This window comes from Loxodonta africana, chromosome 3, assembly GCF_030014295.1.
Source record: "Loxodonta africana isolate mLoxAfr1 chromosome 3, mLoxAfr1.hap2, whole genome shotgun sequence".
Classification (NCBI taxonomy): Eukaryota; Metazoa; Chordata; class Mammalia; order Proboscidea; family Elephantidae; genus Loxodonta; species Loxodonta africana.
In genome coordinates this window covers 158,158,144-158,176,794 of record NC_087344.1, presented here as the reverse complement: position 1 = coordinate 158,176,794, position 18,651 = coordinate 158,158,144, and the positions used below count along the sequence as shown (strand labels likewise).

The window sequence follows — 18,651 nt, the reverse complement described above, 5'->3', positions numbered from 1 at the left end:
GGGTTATCTGAACCTAAAAACCTAAATGAAGGAAGAAATCTCATTAAAGACTAGAACATAGTAGAAATTTGAATATGTTATTAGATATACTGCCTGGGGTTTTTTACTGTTTGCTTGTTTGTTTGTTATTTAGATTTGTTTGCGAGAGAACCGTGGAAGAGAAGATACTGCAGCTCCAAGAAAAAAAGAAAAATTTGGCCAAAGAGGTCCTTTCGGGTTTGGGAGAATCTGTCACCAAACTCACTCTGGCTGACCTCAAAGTCCTTTTTGGCATCTAACCACCTGTTTATAGGGCTCAGAATAGTGCCGCCATTGGTTTGTCTTAGGACCTGGGAATGACAACCTAACCAGGGTCCTGGAGCTCTTTTCTTGGCATTCTGTTTCACCATCAAGCCTTATGCCCTCCTCAGAGAGGCCTAAAGTTGCCCCTAGAATTGAAGGTCTGTCATCATGTTAATCAGTTGGTTATTTAATGAGTGGCAGATAAAAGAAAATGCTTTGGAGTTAGATGATTTTGGAAAACAAGTCTGGCAGAGTTGTACGTCAGTTTTAGTAAAAGCTCAAAAGACTGTGCGGGCCTTTCTCATCTCAGCTGATGGGGGACCAGCGTCATTACCTTTTCCAGCACAGTCTCCATTGCATCTCTTCTTGCCAGTGAGGCTACCCCTGTACGTACCTCTTAGGGCCGAGCAGAGTGGATCCCTGCAGCCATTCCTCTGCAGTTGTCTTATGCCAGGCAGTTCTTCCTCTCAGCCTTAAGATCAGAGAGCTGCTTTATATACATAAGCAGATGTTTGGTATCTGTATCATGTAGTATTCTATCACTCAGTACTTGCATCATTGTGTCATTTAGGATTTGTACCATCACAGCATTTGCTGTTTGTAGCATTTTGTATTATCACATCCTATAGTATTTGTGTTATCATTGGCAAAAAATATGTACTAAATATGTGTTTAACAACATAGCAGTGCTGTGTGTTCACCAAACCCCATTTCCTTTTCCTCCTGGGCACCCAGAGAGATTACATTTCCCAGTCTTCACTGAGTTTAGATGGGCCTTAGTTGTTACTTAGTTTGTAGTCAATGAGGTGTGGAGAAAAGTGATGTCAGTCATTTCTAAGCTGCCCTCTAAAACTTTCCAAGTGATTCGTCCTGCTATTTCTTCTTGCTGGATGTAGAGGACCTGATGGAGGACAACACGGCCCTCGGGAATGGTAAAGCCAGTGATCGGGGTCCTTCACTCCCCTCCCCACCACGGGTCTTTTGGCAATCTAGTAAAGCCTGGCTTCCTGAACGACTGTCTGGAACAAAGCCTTCTCCATGCATGCCTCCCTCCTCAGCCCAGCTCATCTGCACTCAGCTATGACGTGAGCAAGAAATAAGCTTTTTATTAAGCCACTGAGACTTTGGGGTTGTTTAGCAGTTAGTACAGTACCTTAATATAAACACTTGAGAGTTTTATACTTCCGTAAACTATTCTGGTTTCCTCCTAATTAGCATCCTTTCCCAAAATGCTACAGCTAATTTCTGCTAGAAAGGATCATAGTTCCTTCTGGATAGAAGTATTTTCATCTTTAGATTTAGGAGAACAAACCCAGTGTTGACCTTGTCACAATTTGGACTGAGACACTAGAGCCTGTTTGAGCAAAAGTGCTGTTTAAGGACAAGGTTTAAAGGCTTAAGGACAGTGTGGCCTGGAGGAAAGAATTCTGTTCTAGAACTTGGACTTAACTCTAGTACCAGGTTCACCCTAGCTGGGGGTGGAACCCTGAAAGAATCATTAATTATTTTTTGGTTTCCTCATCTGTAAGATGGGCATTGTTGCAGAAATCAGCAGCTGCAATAAGGTGCCTGACTAAAATCAAGAAATGAGGGAAATAAGATGATTTTTTGGGAGTTAAGGAAAGGAGGGAAATAAGATGACTTTTTGGGAGTTATACTATATGATCAACACATCAGAACAAAGATAAAGTCACCTGAGAAGCAGTGGTTCCTAGGCCATCAAGAATGTACAGACCTCTGGCATTTGCTGATTGCCTGTCACTAGACTAATTACAGATGCCCTGAGAATCCCAGTTCTCTCACCTGTAAAGTGTGTAGATGAGCATATATCTCATTATGCTCCACTGGGAACTTAATAACAAATATACTTGCTATAGCCTGTTTGACTAGATAGATAGGTGATAGATCATGAACTCAGTCATGTCAAGGAGAATGGTCTTAGCTGAACATTGTCAGTGTCCATTCCAAGCACTGTTAGGGGAGAAGGAGTCTTAACTTCTGGGCTTCAAAGCATTCTGGCTTTTACTTTGGTGATTATAACTTAGTCTTCTGATACTCAGAGCCCATGGGCTAATGTATTCTACTGTAAGATTCCTGGAGTTTTAAACAGTTAATCGAGTTTTTCTTGTTCTGATTCTAAGCTAGCAAAGGCATCTATGTCTTGGATTGTTCCTGTCACAGCAAGGTGCCATTGATGGGAATGTGGATGCAGAAAAAACTGGAACCACTGTCTTAATGGATGGATGTACTAAACATGCATCCCTAAAATATCCTCGTCCCAGGATGGAAATTTCTCATTATGAATTAATATCACTGGCAGCGTGGTGACTATCTCAGGCTCATGTACATTTTAATTAGTGTGAGTCAGTTTCTTAAGGTCTGGGCATGACGAGGTAGGTCTTTGGACCCTCTAACAATGGGAGGATCCCTCAATGTGGTGACCTAATTGCGGGGTGCCCTATAAGTGCTGCCAGTATCAGCTGCCTGCCTTCATGTGATACCGCTGCTCCTGCCAGATTTTCCTTCTCCATCTGCTGCATACCTCACCAGGCTTGGGCAAGGATGAAATGAGGTAATAAATGCTTTATAAACCATGAAGCGCTATACAAATGTTAGTTTTACTGCTGTTTGACCAGGTCTGGGAATATTAGAATAAAACATCATTATGGCTGCAGCTGAAAGAGCCAGGTGGGGAACATCTGACACCAAAGCTCAACATTTCTAAGCGCCAAATTCACAAGCTATTTCTTACATGACACAATGGCCTTCATGGAAGGTTTACAGTTTGACTTCTCTTTAGCAGTTCTGATCCAACAAATTACATGCATGCTGTCAATGGGTGGAATTCTGGGCTCTTTGAAAGCCTGGTCAAAGACTTATATTGCCATGCAATCATTATGAACAGCAATAAGTAGAGCTGTATCTTTATGGGACATGCCCTCTTTCTCTAGAAAGCACGTGTAGTGATTTAATATGGTTATTTACGAACACTGGGTTATTTCCTCTGTCTGATTTCCTCTGTTGCCCAAAGGGGGATTTCAGTAGGGCTGGAAGGTGAAGCCTGATTATCCTACATTAATAGGATAATACTGGGGATGCCAGTGCTAAGTGTGGCCTCTCTGGTTGTCAGGAGTAGAATCATGATGTCTACCATAATACCTCAGGGAATTAGGTTTACAAAGTGGGATATTGTGCTGTTTGTTCTATAGTGTCTTGTTGATAGTTGCCATCAAGTCGATTCCCACTCATGGCGACCCCAAGTGTGCAGAGTAGAACTGCTCCATAGAGTTTTGAAGGCTGTGACCTTTCAGAAGCAGATTGCCATGCCTGTCTTCTGAGGTGCCGCTGGGTAGTTTCGAACTGCCAGCCTCTCAGCTAGTAGTTAAGCGCTTAATGGTTTTCGCCACCCAGGGACTCCATATAGTGTCTAGTTTTAGTAAAAGGCAGGAAAAACTTTTAAAAAGCATATCTACAGGCACAAAAATAATTTTAATAGGAATTTAGAATACCTAGGTATGGTGCAGTGGTTAAGGGCTTGGCTGCTTGTTGGAGTTTGTTGGAATCTACCAGCTGCTCCTTGGAAACCCTATGGGGCAATTCTACCCTGTCCTATAGGGTCACTATGAGTCGGAACCAACTTGACGGCACCGAATAACAACATAAAGGTATATAACCTAGATTAAAAAATTTTTAATAATAAAAATGAAATCAGGGTAAATTGTAGTACGAGGTACCGTAGGAGTCAGTAGCTAGGAAATGGAGATGGAAATGAAAACAGCCGAACCCCTGAAAGGGAACAGGGGAGACAGACATGCAGTTACACAATGTTTTTTGTGTCTTAATTCCTTCTTACCCAGATTCTTTAGCTAAATCCGAGTCTGGGTACAGATTATATATGAAACGGAGGAGAGGAAGAATACTTTTATTGCTTAATTATTTATATATTAAAAATATATACTGAGTACCTATTACGTGCCAGGCACTGCTGGGCACTGAAATATAATGATAAGCAAAACCCAGAATGGCCCCTGACTTCCTGAGACTTACAGTCTCAGGGGAGACAGGCATTACTCAGAGGATCACACATGGATGTGAGGCGGTTAATGGTGATGAGCACTACAGTGATGTAGCTGGGAGGGTTTATAACTGGATTTGACCTTTTCAGGGAAGACTTTGGGACAAAGAATTTGCAATCAATCTGTAGGAGTTAACAAGGGAAATAGTTAAATACCAGTTGCCATAGAGTCAATTCTGACAGACAGCAACCTCATGTGTTTCAGAGTAGAACGGTGCTCCATAGGGCTTTCAATGGCAGATCTTTGTGGAAGTAGATTGCCAGGCCTTCTTCTGAGGAGCCTCTGAGTGGACTCAAACCTCAAACCTCAGTTAAGCCGAATGCTTAACTGTTTGCACCACCCAGGGACTCCAGGATTTAAGTGGTTCTTCCCCTACTGTTTTTAGTTAGCTAAAAAAAAAAAAAAAAAAAATCTCTTAATTGAAAAAAAAAAAAAAAAAAACCTAAGGTTTCTAAATATATCCTCTGGAATAAAGCTGAGTAACTACTCTATTTTAGAGATTAGAGAATGGATGGGCTGACAGGTATATGTGTATGTTTGTTATCCAAGACAGCCAAGGTGTTTATCCTGTTTCAACCTCCCAGAGGACTGAAGCTCTAATTTGTGACTCTTGATTACCTGTAACACCAGAGGTATAACTTACATCATAATGCTACATCTCCTGGATGCTTCAGTGCTCCCAACTCAAAGATAATTTCTGAAGCACTTTGTTACACTGGGGACAGTTCCTGAGCCCTCAAACTCTTTTTTTTTTCTCTAAATTTTGGAGTCTTGGGCTCTGCAGATCACTCTTACCTTCCTTGTTCTTCCAGCTGGAAGGGCAACTGAATTGAGTTTATATGCCATTGCAGCAGAGGTCAAAAAACAACCTACCTTCCCACAACCCCCTCCATGTATACTTTCCATATTTGTAACATAATTGTTACCATTAATGTTGCTTAAAACATTAATCTCTTACAGAGATTCTTTCTTGGAATATAGCTTCGTTTACAGTAAAGCTGTCCAATGACCATCACTCTTTTCAACTGAAATAAATGATAAACTTTTTTAGAGCTATAATCTGATTCATTAAAAGCCACGTGGGGAAAAGAAAATGATGTAATGCAGCAGGCTTCTTCATGGCAAGCAGTTCCCTAGATGTCTGAGGTAATTGGAAAATTCAAGGCTGGTCCCTAAGGTGTGTATGATTTATTCAACAGGCTTGAGGGAAGGCTGAGGATTTTTTTTTTCCAAGTGGTATTTGGTTAAATGAAAAATACTGGAGTCAGGGGGATGGGAAGTCTGGTTTGTAGAACTAGATACCAAGGAGATCCAAACTAAAAACTGTATCAATAAGATTGTTATTAATTTAATTCATGCAATGAAATACACTATTAACCCTCTACTATGTGCCAGGAACTGTTTGACACAGGGAGAACACAGTAGTTAAATCCCTGCCCTCACAGAGCATGATTCTAGCATGAGAGGACAGACAATAAAATAGAAGTTAGTGGTGATGAGAGCTATACAGGGAAAAGAAGCCAGGTCAAGGCGGAAAGAGTACTGGGCTGAGGAGTTGCTCTTTTATATGGGGTTGTTAGGGACCTCTGTAATAGGTGCTGTTTGACATGGGAGCCAAACCTGAAGAAGATGAGGAAGTGAATCGTGGAGGTATTCGTAAGAAAAGCATCCCAGGTGAGGGGTAGTGATTGTGAAGGCCCTGAGGCAGAGAGTCCTTGGAGAGTTGGAGGAGCAAGAGGTAGGCCAGTTGGCAGGAATAGAGTAATGGTGATGGGGTGGGTAGAACATGAGAGAAGAGCAAGGATCCAGATCACGCAGGATCTTAATATGCTGATGTAAAGACTGGCCTTTACTCCAAATAAGATGGGAAGCCAGTGGAGGAGGCTGAGCAAAAGAGTGACATGATCTGACATGTTTTACAAGGACCCCTCTGGCTGCTGGGTGGAGGACAGACTATAAGGGCATGATGGTAGAAGCAGAAAGACCAGTTAGAAGGCTACTGCAGACTTCTCGGTGAGAAATATGGTAGCTTAGACCAGGATGGTAGCCGTGGAGTGGAGTAGTGGCCAGCAGATGACTTTTGAAGGTATGGCTGATAGATTTGTCAGGGTGAGAAATAAGCCCAAGGTTATTGGGCTGAACAACAGTAAGAATAGTTTTGAACTTTCCACTGAAGAGATGGAGAAGACTGCGGGGAAAGCAGTTTGGTGGTGGTAGGTGTGTAGGAATTGAAAACTTAAGAGTTCTAGCTTAGACATCTTAAATTTGAGGTGCCTACCACACATCCAAGTGGAGATGTTATATAAGCTATTGGATGTAATCGTATGAGGTTTGGAGCTGGAGATCAGTTTGGGAATAATGAGTGTATAAATGGTGTCATGGATAGAATTATGCCCCCCCCCCCAAAATGTGTGTATCAATTTGACTGGGCCATGATTCCCAGTATTGTGTGATTCTCCGTTATATTATAAATCCTGCCTCTGTGATGTTAATGGCAGAGGATGGGCAGCAGTTGTGCTGGTGAAGCAGGACTCGGTCTACAAGACTGGATTGTGTCTTGAGGCAATCTCTTGAGATATAAAAGAGAGCAGAGAGACAGGGGGACCTCATACCACCAAGGAAGCAGTACCAGGAGCAGAGCGTGTCCTTTGGACCTAAGGTCCCTGTGCAAAGAAGCTCCCGGTCTGGGGGAAGATTGATGAGAAGGCCGACAGAGAGAGAAAGCCTTCCCCTGGAGCTGACAACCTGAATTTGGACTTTAAGCCTACTTTAAGGTGAAGAAATAAATTTCTCTTGTTAAAGCCATCTCTACTCTGGTATTTCTGTTATAGCAGCACTAGATGACTAAGACAAATGGTATTTAAAATCATGAGAGGATGTGCTTATCTAAGGAGTGGAGGAAGACAGAAATGCAAGAATTGATCCTAGAGGCTCTTCCGTGCTCAGAGATCAGGGGGGTAAGACGTGACTAGCACAGGGGACTGAGACTCTAACCATCAGAGTAAAATAAGGGCCATTACGTGCCCCTGTATGGCACAAATGGTTAAGTACTCAACTACTAGCCCAAAGGCTGGTGGTTCAAATCCACCAAGCGGCACTACAGAAGAAAGGTCTGGCAATCTACTGAAAGGTCACAGTTCAAAACCCTACGGAGCAGTTCTACTCTGCACATATGAAGTCGCTGTGAGTCAGAATCGATTTGATGGCAACTAAGAACAACAACAGTACTCCAATGACAGCAAGACAGATGTATTTCCTTGAGAGGAAAATGGCCATTTTTAGAACCACTAATCTAAAAGCAGCATTGATGAACTAAAAGGACACTGACCTGACCTCAGGACCCCGTGACACTGGGAGTGAAGAAGTGCAAATAGCTAATAATTTGGGAGGGTTACTGGGGCAACAGTGCCTTCTGGGAAGATCAGATTTGGTTAGAGAAAGAGGCTGAAGGAAATGTTTCTAGAAAAGGGTGAGAATATAGGAAGCCCTGGTGGCATTGTGATTAAGAGCTCGGCTGCTAACCAAAAGGCCTGCAGTTCAAATCCACCAGCTGCTCCTTGGAAACCCTATAGGGCAGTTCTACTCTGTCCTACAGGGTCACTATGAGTCGGAATCGACTCAACGGCACCTAACAATAACAACTAAGGTACAAGAATATCTTAGTATCTACTGCTACAATGCAGCCATCTCTTCACATCAAGTAGGAAGTATATATTCCATAATGACCTGACAGTCAGTGTGTTTCATCTAATCACTTCACTTCCTTTGCCTGACTCAAGTCACCACTCAGGTGAGTCACCTACTTCTTAAGGGATCTTACAGGCAGACTTCAATAACTGTATTGAATACATGCTGAGTTTGTTGCTACAGAAGACACAGAGTCCAGACAAATATACAAAATATAGTGAAGACTTCGGCAGGCTCAGACACAAGAGCTTTGTACTTTCTCTCCCAAAAATTCTCTTCAGCCTTTAACAGTTAAGAAGTCATGCCATAAGGGTCAAAGTTTCTAGTTAGTTCCTAGGTATAGCAGCAGCAGTGAAGACTATTCCCTAAAACACAGGGAGGACTGACAGAGCTGTGTGTAGGATGATGGCATCAACGTGGCATGTGTAGAACTGCTCAATTTATGAGGTTCTATTTCAATACTGGGGCCCTGGTGGCACAGTGGTTAAGTGTTAGGCTGCTAACCAAAAGGCTGGGAGTTTGAATCCATCACCTGCTCCTTGGAAATCCTATGGGGCAGTTCTACTCTGTCTTATAGGGTCGGTATGAGTTGGAATCGACTTGACAGCAATGGATTTGGTTTGCGTATTTCAATATTAACTTACTAGTTGTATGTCCTTGCCCAAACAGTAATTTTTCAGGCTCTGGGAGCAGGGGAGGAACGTGGTATAGAAGCATGAGGGGGATGCCCACCTAAATGGCAAGATCACATTGTAATGGTCACAAGAAACATATGGGTCAATCAGTTTAAAGCGTGCTAGCAAAAAGTGGCTAGGATGAAAGCAGGTTTTCGTTCTCTGAGGGAAGTATTTAAATAACCTGTGGCTCAGGGAAAAGGCTGTAATGTGTCAGAGAGTGGGTTCTAACTTCCAGTGGCATAGCTATCTCTGTACCGGTACAAAATAAAGAGCAGCTTTTCTCAGTACAGAAAAATGCCTACCCACCTTTAAGAGAAGGGTAGTGGTGGTCCCTGGTGCCAAACCATCCACACATACCATCAATGACTCACATAAAAAGCACTTGAGCTCTAAGGTAAGATAAGGCACTTTGTTTTTAATTCTATCAGTTTCTTCAGAATTAATCAAGGACTTGGTTCCTCTGGGAATCTGACACCATGCAGGCTGCAGCTTTAACAGGCTGATCTCTTCAGAGGGCCACAGTCCTGAGGAGACTCCTTGGTGTGTTCTGGCCGCCTGTCCCTGTGCATTCTGACTTCTCTGTCAGCTTCCCACAGCATGACCAGTGGGGACGCCCTGGGTGGCCTTTATGTCCATGGCCACAGCCTAGGTACCCGCCTGCATGGTCCAAAGAGGAGAGGAAAAAACAACCGTTAGAGTGGAGTCTAGCAGATATCGTGGACATTAATACATCTCCCGGCAGCATTCTGACTCAAAGAAATGAAAATACCTAAGAAAAACCCCGTGAGAGGAACAAGCCATATGACTCCTCTACAGTCAGAAGGACTCTCAAGACCATTCACAGGAAATCACTTAATGTTAGTGGAAGTTCTAAGAATAATGTTAACATTTGCTAACTAAAAAAAGATGAACTGGTTTGGATTTTAACTGTAAAATGACTGAAATAAAAAAGAAGAGTAGATTGTTGGCATGGTAACCAGAGAGAAGGTGGACCCAGAGAAAAATGGTACAAAAGCCCATTTTATGGCTCATCACTAAGGACCCAATAGAATTTTAATTTTTTAAAATGATTTGTTCTCTTGTCTGAGCTAACAACAACAACAACAAAAAGAGCCAGACCTGGCTCAAACAGCATAATCACCCACTCCCCTAGCCCTGCCTCATTTGGAATTTCTTGAGGTCTTAAAGAGGATGGGTTTACATTTTTCACAGCTCAGGTGGCCAGCCTGAAATCAAGAATCCCACAGAAAAGCACAGGGCTCATAGGATTAGTGAATTATGTTAAAGCTAAAAGAACACAGAACAGTTAAGCCTGTTATTTCAACTTTCAAAACAAAAGCTTTAAACGAAACTTTTAGAACAGTGTTATATACACAGATTGTTTTTCCTAGAAACAACACCTAAGTCCAAGTGTCCTAAACCCAGGGGCTGTGTGGTAGTAGAGGGGCTGTCCCTGGATTCCCCCTGCAGAGAGCCAGGCCCAGAGTGTGTGGTTTGCCATCCCTACCTGGCATTGTGCCTCCACAGGCACAACGAGCAGTTTTCTGGCCTCCACTGGAGCAGAACGTGCAGCAGTGAAACACCCCTTGGTGTGGGCGGCTCTTCTTCCTCACAGTCACCGTGAATGGTGAGCCCTTCAGTGTTCAAAAGAGCAAAGAACATCACCTTATAAGTCAACACAGATGTGCTGAGCATCACTGTGTGCTAAACAAAGTGTAAGTCACAGGGTCTGCTCTTAGAAGGACAAGGACAGCACTAGAGACAGAGAGACTAGGGGACCACAACTAACGCTGTGCTCAGGTGGGTGGGACAGACACAAATGCAGTGAAATAATCAAGGAGTCCGCTGCTGCCCTTTAGCATGCTTTTCACCACAGATGCTAAGTACTCAATGTAGGTCTGATCTTCCCCATGTGGCTGAACCGTCTGGGCACTGCCAGAGTCACACAGAGCAGCTCCACTGTCGTGACACTTGAATTAGCTGGGGCTTGTCCTGGCAAAGGGGAAGAAAAAGCAGAAGCCCAGACCACAACTGGTTTAAGCGTCTTCCTAATGGATTCTGTCTCATTCTAGCCTTTCACAGAGTGGAAGCATGTAGAGCACCTGATACACTGTTGTTGTGTGCTGTCCAGTCGATTCCAACTCACAGCGACCCTATGGACAGAGCAGAACTGCCCCATAGTGTTTCTAACGCTGCATTATTTATGGAAGCGGCTGGTGGGTTGATACACTAGTAATCCCAATTTGTGTTTGTATGTGACTAACTGCTATCTCTATCTTCTCCATTTTTAAGAAATCTCAGAGGTAATTAGTCATGTGCTATGACCACTAGGCTAGGACATCTTGTAGTCCTTTCTCTAATTTCTCGGCCACATGCCTCCTCCGCTCACATACCAAGCTAGCCCTTTTCTTTCCAGCCTTCGTCTTGGACACATCTGTTTATCCACCCACTGATTCTGAGGCTGTACAGACATATGGAAGGGAGGGAAAGTGTATGTGGTTAGTGATTCTCAAATTAGTAATTCCTGCCCACTTTCCTTCAAGGGTTACTTTCATTCTCCAATTTCTATCCTTGGTAAACAGTACTTATTTAATGAGCACTGCCATGTGCCTACCCATGTGAGAATGACATTACCTGAGAAAGCCATTTCCTTGCCTTTAAAGATTCTACAATCCATTTAAAAAACAACTTAGAGTTCAAAGAAATCGGTTCAAATTGCAGTCTGTGACCTGCGGCAAGTTTTGGTCTCTCGGTTTAAGCAATAAAACACAGATGACGACCCCCATGCTGCAGAGTGGCTAGAATGAAAAAGTGAAATAATGTCTGCAAAATTACCTAACCTGTTCCTGGAATAGTTAATTAGGTGAGCAACAAGTGGCTACTGGATTTGAATCTTCCTAGTGCACAGACCGCAAGCCTAACATATCATGGCGCTGTATGGGATTTCACTGCCCCCTCAGTGTTGATTTCTGGTTGAGGGAAACCTCTGACTACTGCAATGTCAGCAGGGAAATTCTGCTGAACATAACATGTATTACCCCATTTTTAAAAATCCACAATCTCTAAACCACGAAGTATTATACTTGTATAGTGGAGGTGGTACAGTAACCATAGTAACATGTAAGCATAGCTGTAAAACAGAGTAGGGAAATCACATAGGCAGATGGTTAGATGACTGGTCAGCTGTGAGGAGGGGGCAGGACCCTCCCAGTTGTGTTCCAAGTTTGGTTATAGTCTGAACGGAGCTGGGAAATCCTGAGCTAGATTATATTTCTTGATCGTGTTCCGTTTGTCTGCTGGTAGACCGCCTTCTGTGATCAAAGCATCTTCCTCAAATTAAGAATTCCAATAAAGTGATTGGGAGAGTGGTAAAAAAACAAGCATGACTGCCAGGAGGTAAAACAGGGATAAATCCCAAAAAAAACCAAACCCACTGCCATCGAGCCGATTCCAACTCATAGTGACCTTACAGGACAGAGTAGAACTGCCCTATAGGGTTTCCAAGGAGTGGCTGGTGGATTCGAACTGCCAACCTTTGCTTAACAGCTGAGCTCTTAGCCACCGCACCACCAGGGCTCCAAAACAGGGACAGAGAGTTCTTATAGGCACCAGCATTCTCTAGTAAGAATGAGGGTAGCAAAATGGGGACCACTTCTAAAGTGAAGAGAAATAAGGAAGGAGAAGAGACTCCTACTCAGTCTCTCCTTACAGTTGATTCTATGAGAAATGTCCACACATTCCGAGAAGACAGAATCTGGGGCAGGGGTGGGTGGGAGGGAGAGCAGTGTGAAAAGAAACTCAGGGAAGCACGGGCACAGATCTCACTCACCTGCACGTGCTGCTCTTTGACACAGACCCACACAGAATAAATCCCAGGTTCCTTAGGGGTATAGGAGACAGAGTATGTCCCATCCTTGTTATCTTGGACAACCGTTCTGACTGGACTGGGTGGAGATAAGAATTAAAAAAGCATTCACTCTCATAAGCCGGCTTCAGTTGCCTATTATTTTAGGACATAAGCTCTATACTATCCCATTCACTATTAATTTCAAATGTCCCCCCACGCAGGATGCCACTCCCACTTGGCCTCAGAAAGTTACCTTTACCTGGGGAGATAAGCAACATAAATCCTAATTTAATCTGACATTCAGAGGAATACCCTGAAAATATATTGTGTTCTCTTCAGGCAGCTTCTGTTGCATCCCAGGGTCTTTGTCTTCCCTCCTTCCTACTCCAGTTCCAGAGAAATATAAATATAAATATGTTCCCGTCCCCATCTAGTAGCTTTTAAGAAGGGCACCATTTGGTCTAACATAGACAATCTGAGGGGCAGATAATACTTTTGAGAGGGTAGTGAATATAGGCATAAAACCCACAAAACAAAACACATCTGATTCAGTTGGTTATGTCACGTTTTAACAGCATCACTGGCAAGTAGGAGGTAACTACTGCAAATATATCTCCAATGCTGCAAAGGACCTCAAGTTTCCAGTTTCATCACTGTTTATTAACCGTGACTTCTAATTGTATAATACGAACCAATCTTTCTTATCTTTAGGGACCACAGCAACTTGAATGTTCTCTCCGCCCCTGCCCATGCTCTCTCCTGCTGCATCCTTACAAAGCAGGGTGAACGAGGCTGGCTGTTTCTCCCGGGCTCTGTGGAGATCTGCAAAAGATAACCACTCAATATCCACCTCAAAGGCAAGTTGCAGTGCCTACATCTCAAAGTCAGACACTGTCTTTTTCTCTTCAGAACAAAAAGTACGTGCTTCCTGTTCACTGTAGCCCCTCCACCCCCTTTCTCTTCTCTTCCCCTTTGGTCTCCCAGAGTGCACCTCTTGGTGAGCCTGGTTATCTTCCAGCCGGTAGCTGCTCTTGGGTCACAGAGGATCCTGACCTTAATTTAAGGAAGTTTTGAAAATATTCAGGATTGACCTAATTATTCAGAGAAGAAAGGCTCTAGACCTCATGAAAGAGGCTGCTAACCCCAAAACTATTCTCTCTGAGTTCCAGATCCTGCTGGACTAGGCAGGGGGCACAGCTGATCAGCTTGGACCCTTCTTGTGAGATCTTCCACAACTAGGTAGCTCATGCCAAGGTGCTGGGGGGATATCCAATAGCCTCAGCCCCTAGGCCAACATTCAGATGAAACCTGTTTTCTTAACCTGGGGTTCAGGAACCACTAGGAGGTCTAATGTGAGGCTTCTGAAGGTACTAAGAATCTCCTGAAATTGTATGCCCCAGTTAGTATGTGTTTCGTGGGAAGGGATCATGCTTAATGAGATCTATGGCCTCCAAACAGTTCAGAATTCTGGTGCCAGAGTCAGAATGACTCTAGGATACAATCCTCCTGTCTGGACCTATCCATGAGATATGATCTATGAAATGTTTAACATGCTCCCTTTAGGAATAGAACACTGTGGTCAAGAGAAATCATCTTTCCCTCTACTCAATGAACTATCTATCATATCCCTTTTCCTAAATGGCAGTGGCATAAGTGGTTTATTCAGAACTTGATCCCAGCACTCTGGGGCCTGCCACACTCCTCTCTAAGCGGGCAGGATTTGGTCCTGCCCTGTGGGCACCATTTCTGTTCTGTCATCTGATGGAAACAAAGCATGATCCTTCAGTACCTTGGTAGATGCTACTTTTCTCAACTGGAAAAGGATCAAGCTTCACTCTGGTACTGGATATGAGCACTACCCCTCCAACTCCTGACAAGAACAAATTAGAAAAGTACAAGGGAGCACTCACTGTCCTTTGGCCAGTATGTCTCTCTTCCTTGGTAAAATGGTCAGTAGGGGAAGTCTGCCTAGCTGAATGAAGGTCCATAAGCCACAAATCTTTAAATACCATGTCCCTGTCCACCACCCTCTCAATGCCTTCCTACCTTCTCCTTGAAGGACACACTTGGCAGGATCGACCTCTTTGGTATTGATGGCCCCAAAAACTTCATAGCCACGGCACTGGCCTTTCTCCTGAGGAGAGAAGCATATCTTATCGTTTACTCCAGGACGGGCACTATATTCAACTTTGTTCAGCTTTGTGAGTCGTTCTACTACCACCCCCTTGGTGAGGAGGATCTCCAAGTCCGAGCCGCTGGTCAGCAAGTGCTCAGTGAACTCCACTCCAGTCCGCATGTCAGCCAGCAACTGCTCAAGCTGTGCCTTCTGCAGCTGCAGGGAGTTTTCTTTCTGGACCCGGATGTCATTCAGCTGCTTCAGCAGCTTGTCCCGATGTTCCTCAATGGCTTTGATGTAGCCCTCAGAGAAGGTTCGGACATCGGCTGCCACAGCCTCCACTCGCTCCTGGAGGGCACTGTCCAGGCCTTTGATCTGAGCCAGGGCTTCTTCCAGGGCCTCCACGTGGGGCTGGGTGCCTTTGAGGAGCTCCCGCAGGGAGTCCCCATGCTTGTGGATAACGTTGCTGGTGAAGTCACAGGGGTGCTCCCGGTGCTCACCCACCACACAGTCCCGGCACACAGGCTTGTCGCAGAGTTCACAGAACAGCTTCAGCTCCTCCGCAGGGTGAGCAGGACACAAAATGGGTTTCCCAATCCGGCTGTAGCCTTTCAAGTCTTTGAGGTCCACCACGGTATGGTAAGTCGTTTTCTTCTGCCGCCTAGGGGCAAAAAGAGTCAGGAATAGGGAATTGGGGACCAACAGCTGCTAACCAAAAGGTCGGCAGTTCAAATCCACCAGGTGCTCCTTGGAAACTCTACAGGGCAGTTCTACTTTGTCCTATAGGGTTGCTATAAGTCGGAATCAACTCGACAGCAGTGGGTTTCCAGTTGGGAAACAGTTTAGCAAAGAGGTTTTAAGAGCATGAGATCTGAAGCCAGACAAATTTGGTTCAAATCCTTGGTCTAACCTGTTACTAACTCATGATCTTCTCTAATTCTGGGTCTTTGTCTGTACAAAGGGGATAATACCTACCTGAAAGGGTTGTTGTACAGAATAACATGAGAGTAGACTAGGGCTTGGGACATGACTTTGAAAAAGGTTGCAACGCTAATATTACATCCTGGAACTTTTCCCAAAGAGTTAATATGGCAGGTTTAGACAAGCACCACAGCCTGCTCCTACAGCAAGATAGAAGTGAGAGCACAGTGGAAACTCAGCACCAAGAGACAGAAACTGTGACAGATGGCACAGCAGTAAACACCAGGGAATTAAAATGCAGCTGGCCCTGACAAAAAGCCTCATCCAGTCTTCATCCTGACTTTGGTGAGGCATTTCCACTGACCAGTGCCTACATCATCCAAAGCAACAGGCTAGAAATTCCCTCAACAAAGTGCATCGGCATTATTACAAAGTGAGAACAATGGTCAGTAGAACCAAAGCTCTCCTTTAATTCTCCTTCTCTGTAGTCCTCTAGAGATTCCAGAAAATCCCTAGGAAATCCCGGTGACTGCTCAGTGTTCCCCCTTTAGCACTATATCAACTTGAAGCTTATATGTCTGCTGTGGCTGTAGAGAAAGTAGGGCCAGCTGTTTCGCTGGCAGCAAGAAAGCCATAGGGACTATGGCAAAATTACAAGTTAAAAATAGAAAACAAAGGCAGATGACTCCTAACTTGTTCTGTTGGTGGAGCCAGAAAACAAATGGAAAACAGAACTTAAACATGATTTTAGGCTAATCCTAAAACTTTGGCCATTTTACATCCTGATGTCAAGGGGTGGGCTGGGTGAAAAAGAACAGAAAATGAACCACGTGACAAACTGTTCACCAAATGCCACAAAAGAGATAACCCACACCCCGATCGATTAGCACCCACCAGGCACCTCACCAAGCTCCAGGGTGACTCTAGGATACAAAGCAAAGGCTGAGGTAGGGCCAAGCAAATCAGCACCTATACTGGAAAGGTAGCACGGATTAGTAGAAAAGAGCATGGAATTCAGTCAGGAGATCTGGATTTAAAACTCAGTTCTGTTACTTATTTACCAGCTGTGCGACGGCACTGGGTTTTTGGGTGGGACACTGGTAAATCAGCTATCATTGCTGAGCTTGTTTCCTCAATTAACAATTGGGGATGAAAACAATGCCTACTTTTCTGTAAGAGTTGCAATGTTCAAATGAGATTGAGGGAAGTGACTGATGATTCAAGGAAACTGTGGATGTGCTTTGTAGGATTATGCAAAACTCGATTGCTATGATTACTACAGGCATTCTATCTTTGGCTTCAGGGGTTAACTACTGTTCTAGAGTACTGAACACCCTATATTGCTCCTTGCCCTTAAGCACTACTGAGAAAGCTTTCCTTTCCATCTGCTCACCAAGGGATTTTTCTGTCTTGACACCTCTCTGTACTCCTCTCTTAGCCACACCAGCTGGGGTATCCCATCTTTACCTATGAGCCTGGCAGCAGAAGTGGCAGAGATTGGCTTTGCAGGTCTGACACCTCTTCTCCACCTCCCTGTCGCTGCACAGGTCACACACCAGGCCCTGGCCTTCCCCACGCAGACTCTCCAGCATTACATCATTCATGGCCAGGTGGTCTACGGTTAAAGCCTTCACTCCACCCACAGGCAGGTCCACCTGAGCATCACATACTGGACAGAGGATGCCGATCTGCGGCCGAGGACTGCGTGGCTTCAGTTCCTGGAATATTGACCCCTCAGAGCTTGTGTCAGAGTCTCCCCCTCGGACATCCACTACTGAGAAGGGTTCCAGCTGCTCCAGACACTTTGTGCAAACCGTGTGCAAACAAGGCAAGAGCCTGGGGGCTTTGAAAAGCCCCATGCACAAAGGGCAGTGAGTCTTGCCCGAGTTGCCAAGTGCAGTCCAACTGGGGAGTTTGCTCACGAAGCCCAGCAGCGGCTGCTTCCTGTTTTCTGACATATTCCCCACGTCTGTACCAAGTATCAGAAAAGGCCCTAGGCAGTTCTACAATGAAGTAGTGTGTGATTAAGCCCACCCAAAAAGAAAGTTTCCAGAACTTGAACAGAAACCATGGGAGCTCTCTTGTCGGCAAATAAAAGGGCAAAAGAGAAGATTCCTCGAAGGAACCATGCACAGATCTACTCAAGAGGGTCCCCTCCTTTCCATGGCATCCCATACCAGACAGGCCCACGCCCTCCTCTGCCCCCCAAGTCCTTCCCTGAAGCGCCTCCAGGACTATATCTGGAGCTTTTCCTGCTAGCAACTCCTTGACCCTGCACCTCCCACACCCTCCACTGCCACCCTTCCCAACCCCTGCCCCCACTGGACTCCCTCCCCGCGCCACCCTCGCCCCCCGCGCGATGAGGTAGGGGGCCTCCTTCCTTCCCTCCACGGGGCCTTCTGCGAAGGGCACGCGGCGTACGAGGTGGCTGCCAACCCCGCCGGCGCCTCGGCTGCAGCCTCCATCCCGTGCCACGGCCCAAAGTGCGCGAAGGTTCTTGTCCCTCTTCGCACCAATCCCATCCCCGGTCTACTCAGGCGAATCCAATCACCGTCTGAGAGGGGCGGCCCTCGCCGCTCCGGGCCACGCCTCCCTCCGGAGTGACACAAAGCGAAGCCAATAAGCTCTGGAAGTTCCACATCTTCGCCAGTCCGCTCCCGCGGAGAGGAGGGACCTAGCGAAGGGCCGGAGGCGGGGCGGCTGGAGGGCTCGGAGCCCGGGAGTAGGGAAAGAGCTAGGCTGGGTGTCAGCGGCATTGTATAGCCGGCGTCACCATTTTACGGGGATTGGGCCGCTCTCTATCTCTGCGGCCACCAGAGAGGCCTCAGGACCTCTCAAAAAGGCGGCATCCTCTACACCCTTGGATTGGTCCCCAGAGCCCAGAACTGGGCTCTCCCATTAGTGGGTGGTGCTGTCAGTTGGCCGGGAAGGCTCTTGGCGCAGAGCTTGCTGGGAGTTGTAGGATGTGGCCACTTCCTCGTTCCTGAGGAAGCGAGCAGCAGAGGTTTCTCCTCAGCGCCGGTTTGAGACTGCTGGCTTCGCTTC

At 45.3% G+C, this 18,651-nt stretch overlaps 2 protein-coding genes across 2 annotated transcripts in view; one reads left to right on the top strand and one right to left on the bottom strand.

The window, feature by feature from the left end:
• TTF2 (transcription termination factor 2) overlaps positions 1-9,153 on the top strand; it is a 54,645-nt gene extending 45,492 nt beyond the window's left edge. Inside the window, exon 23 of the mRNA XM_064282370.1 lies at positions 134-9,153. Coding sequence (XP_064138440.1) covers positions 134-278 — 145 coding nt within the window. The 3' untranslated portion in view covers positions 279-9,153. The remainder of the gene's footprint in view (positions 1-133) is intronic.
• Positions 9,118-17,849, bottom strand: TRIM45 (tripartite motif containing 45). The gene is made up of 6 exons (XM_003409614.4): positions 17,074-17,849; positions 14,616-15,346; positions 13,262-13,391; positions 12,552-12,666; positions 10,230-10,356; positions 9,118-9,379 (listed from the first exon to the last, which is right to left on the bottom strand). The coding sequence occupies exons 1-6, from the start codon at positions 17,562-17,564 to the stop codon at positions 9,231-9,233; spliced, it is 1,743 nt and encodes a 580-aa protein (XP_003409662.1). The 5' UTR covers positions 17,565-17,849; the 3' UTR covers positions 9,118-9,230.
• Between the last annotated feature and the right edge of the window lie 802 nt (positions 17,850-18,651).

Bases quoted from the DNA above. Each gene is read 5' to 3' on its own strand.
- TRIM45 (XM_003409614.4), bottom strand. From the start codon at position 17,564: ATGTCAGAAAACAGGAAGCAGCCGCTGCTGGGCTTCGTGAGCAAACTC. The intron at 12,667-13,261 runs GTTCGTATTATA...ATCTCCACCCAG, and splicing joins CCTAAAGATAAGAAAGATTG to TCCAGTCAGAACGGTTGTCC. The intron at 10,357-12,551 runs GTGAGTGAGATC...TGAACACTGAAG, and splicing joins TCAAAGAGCAGCACGTGCAG to GGCTCACCATTCACGGTGAC.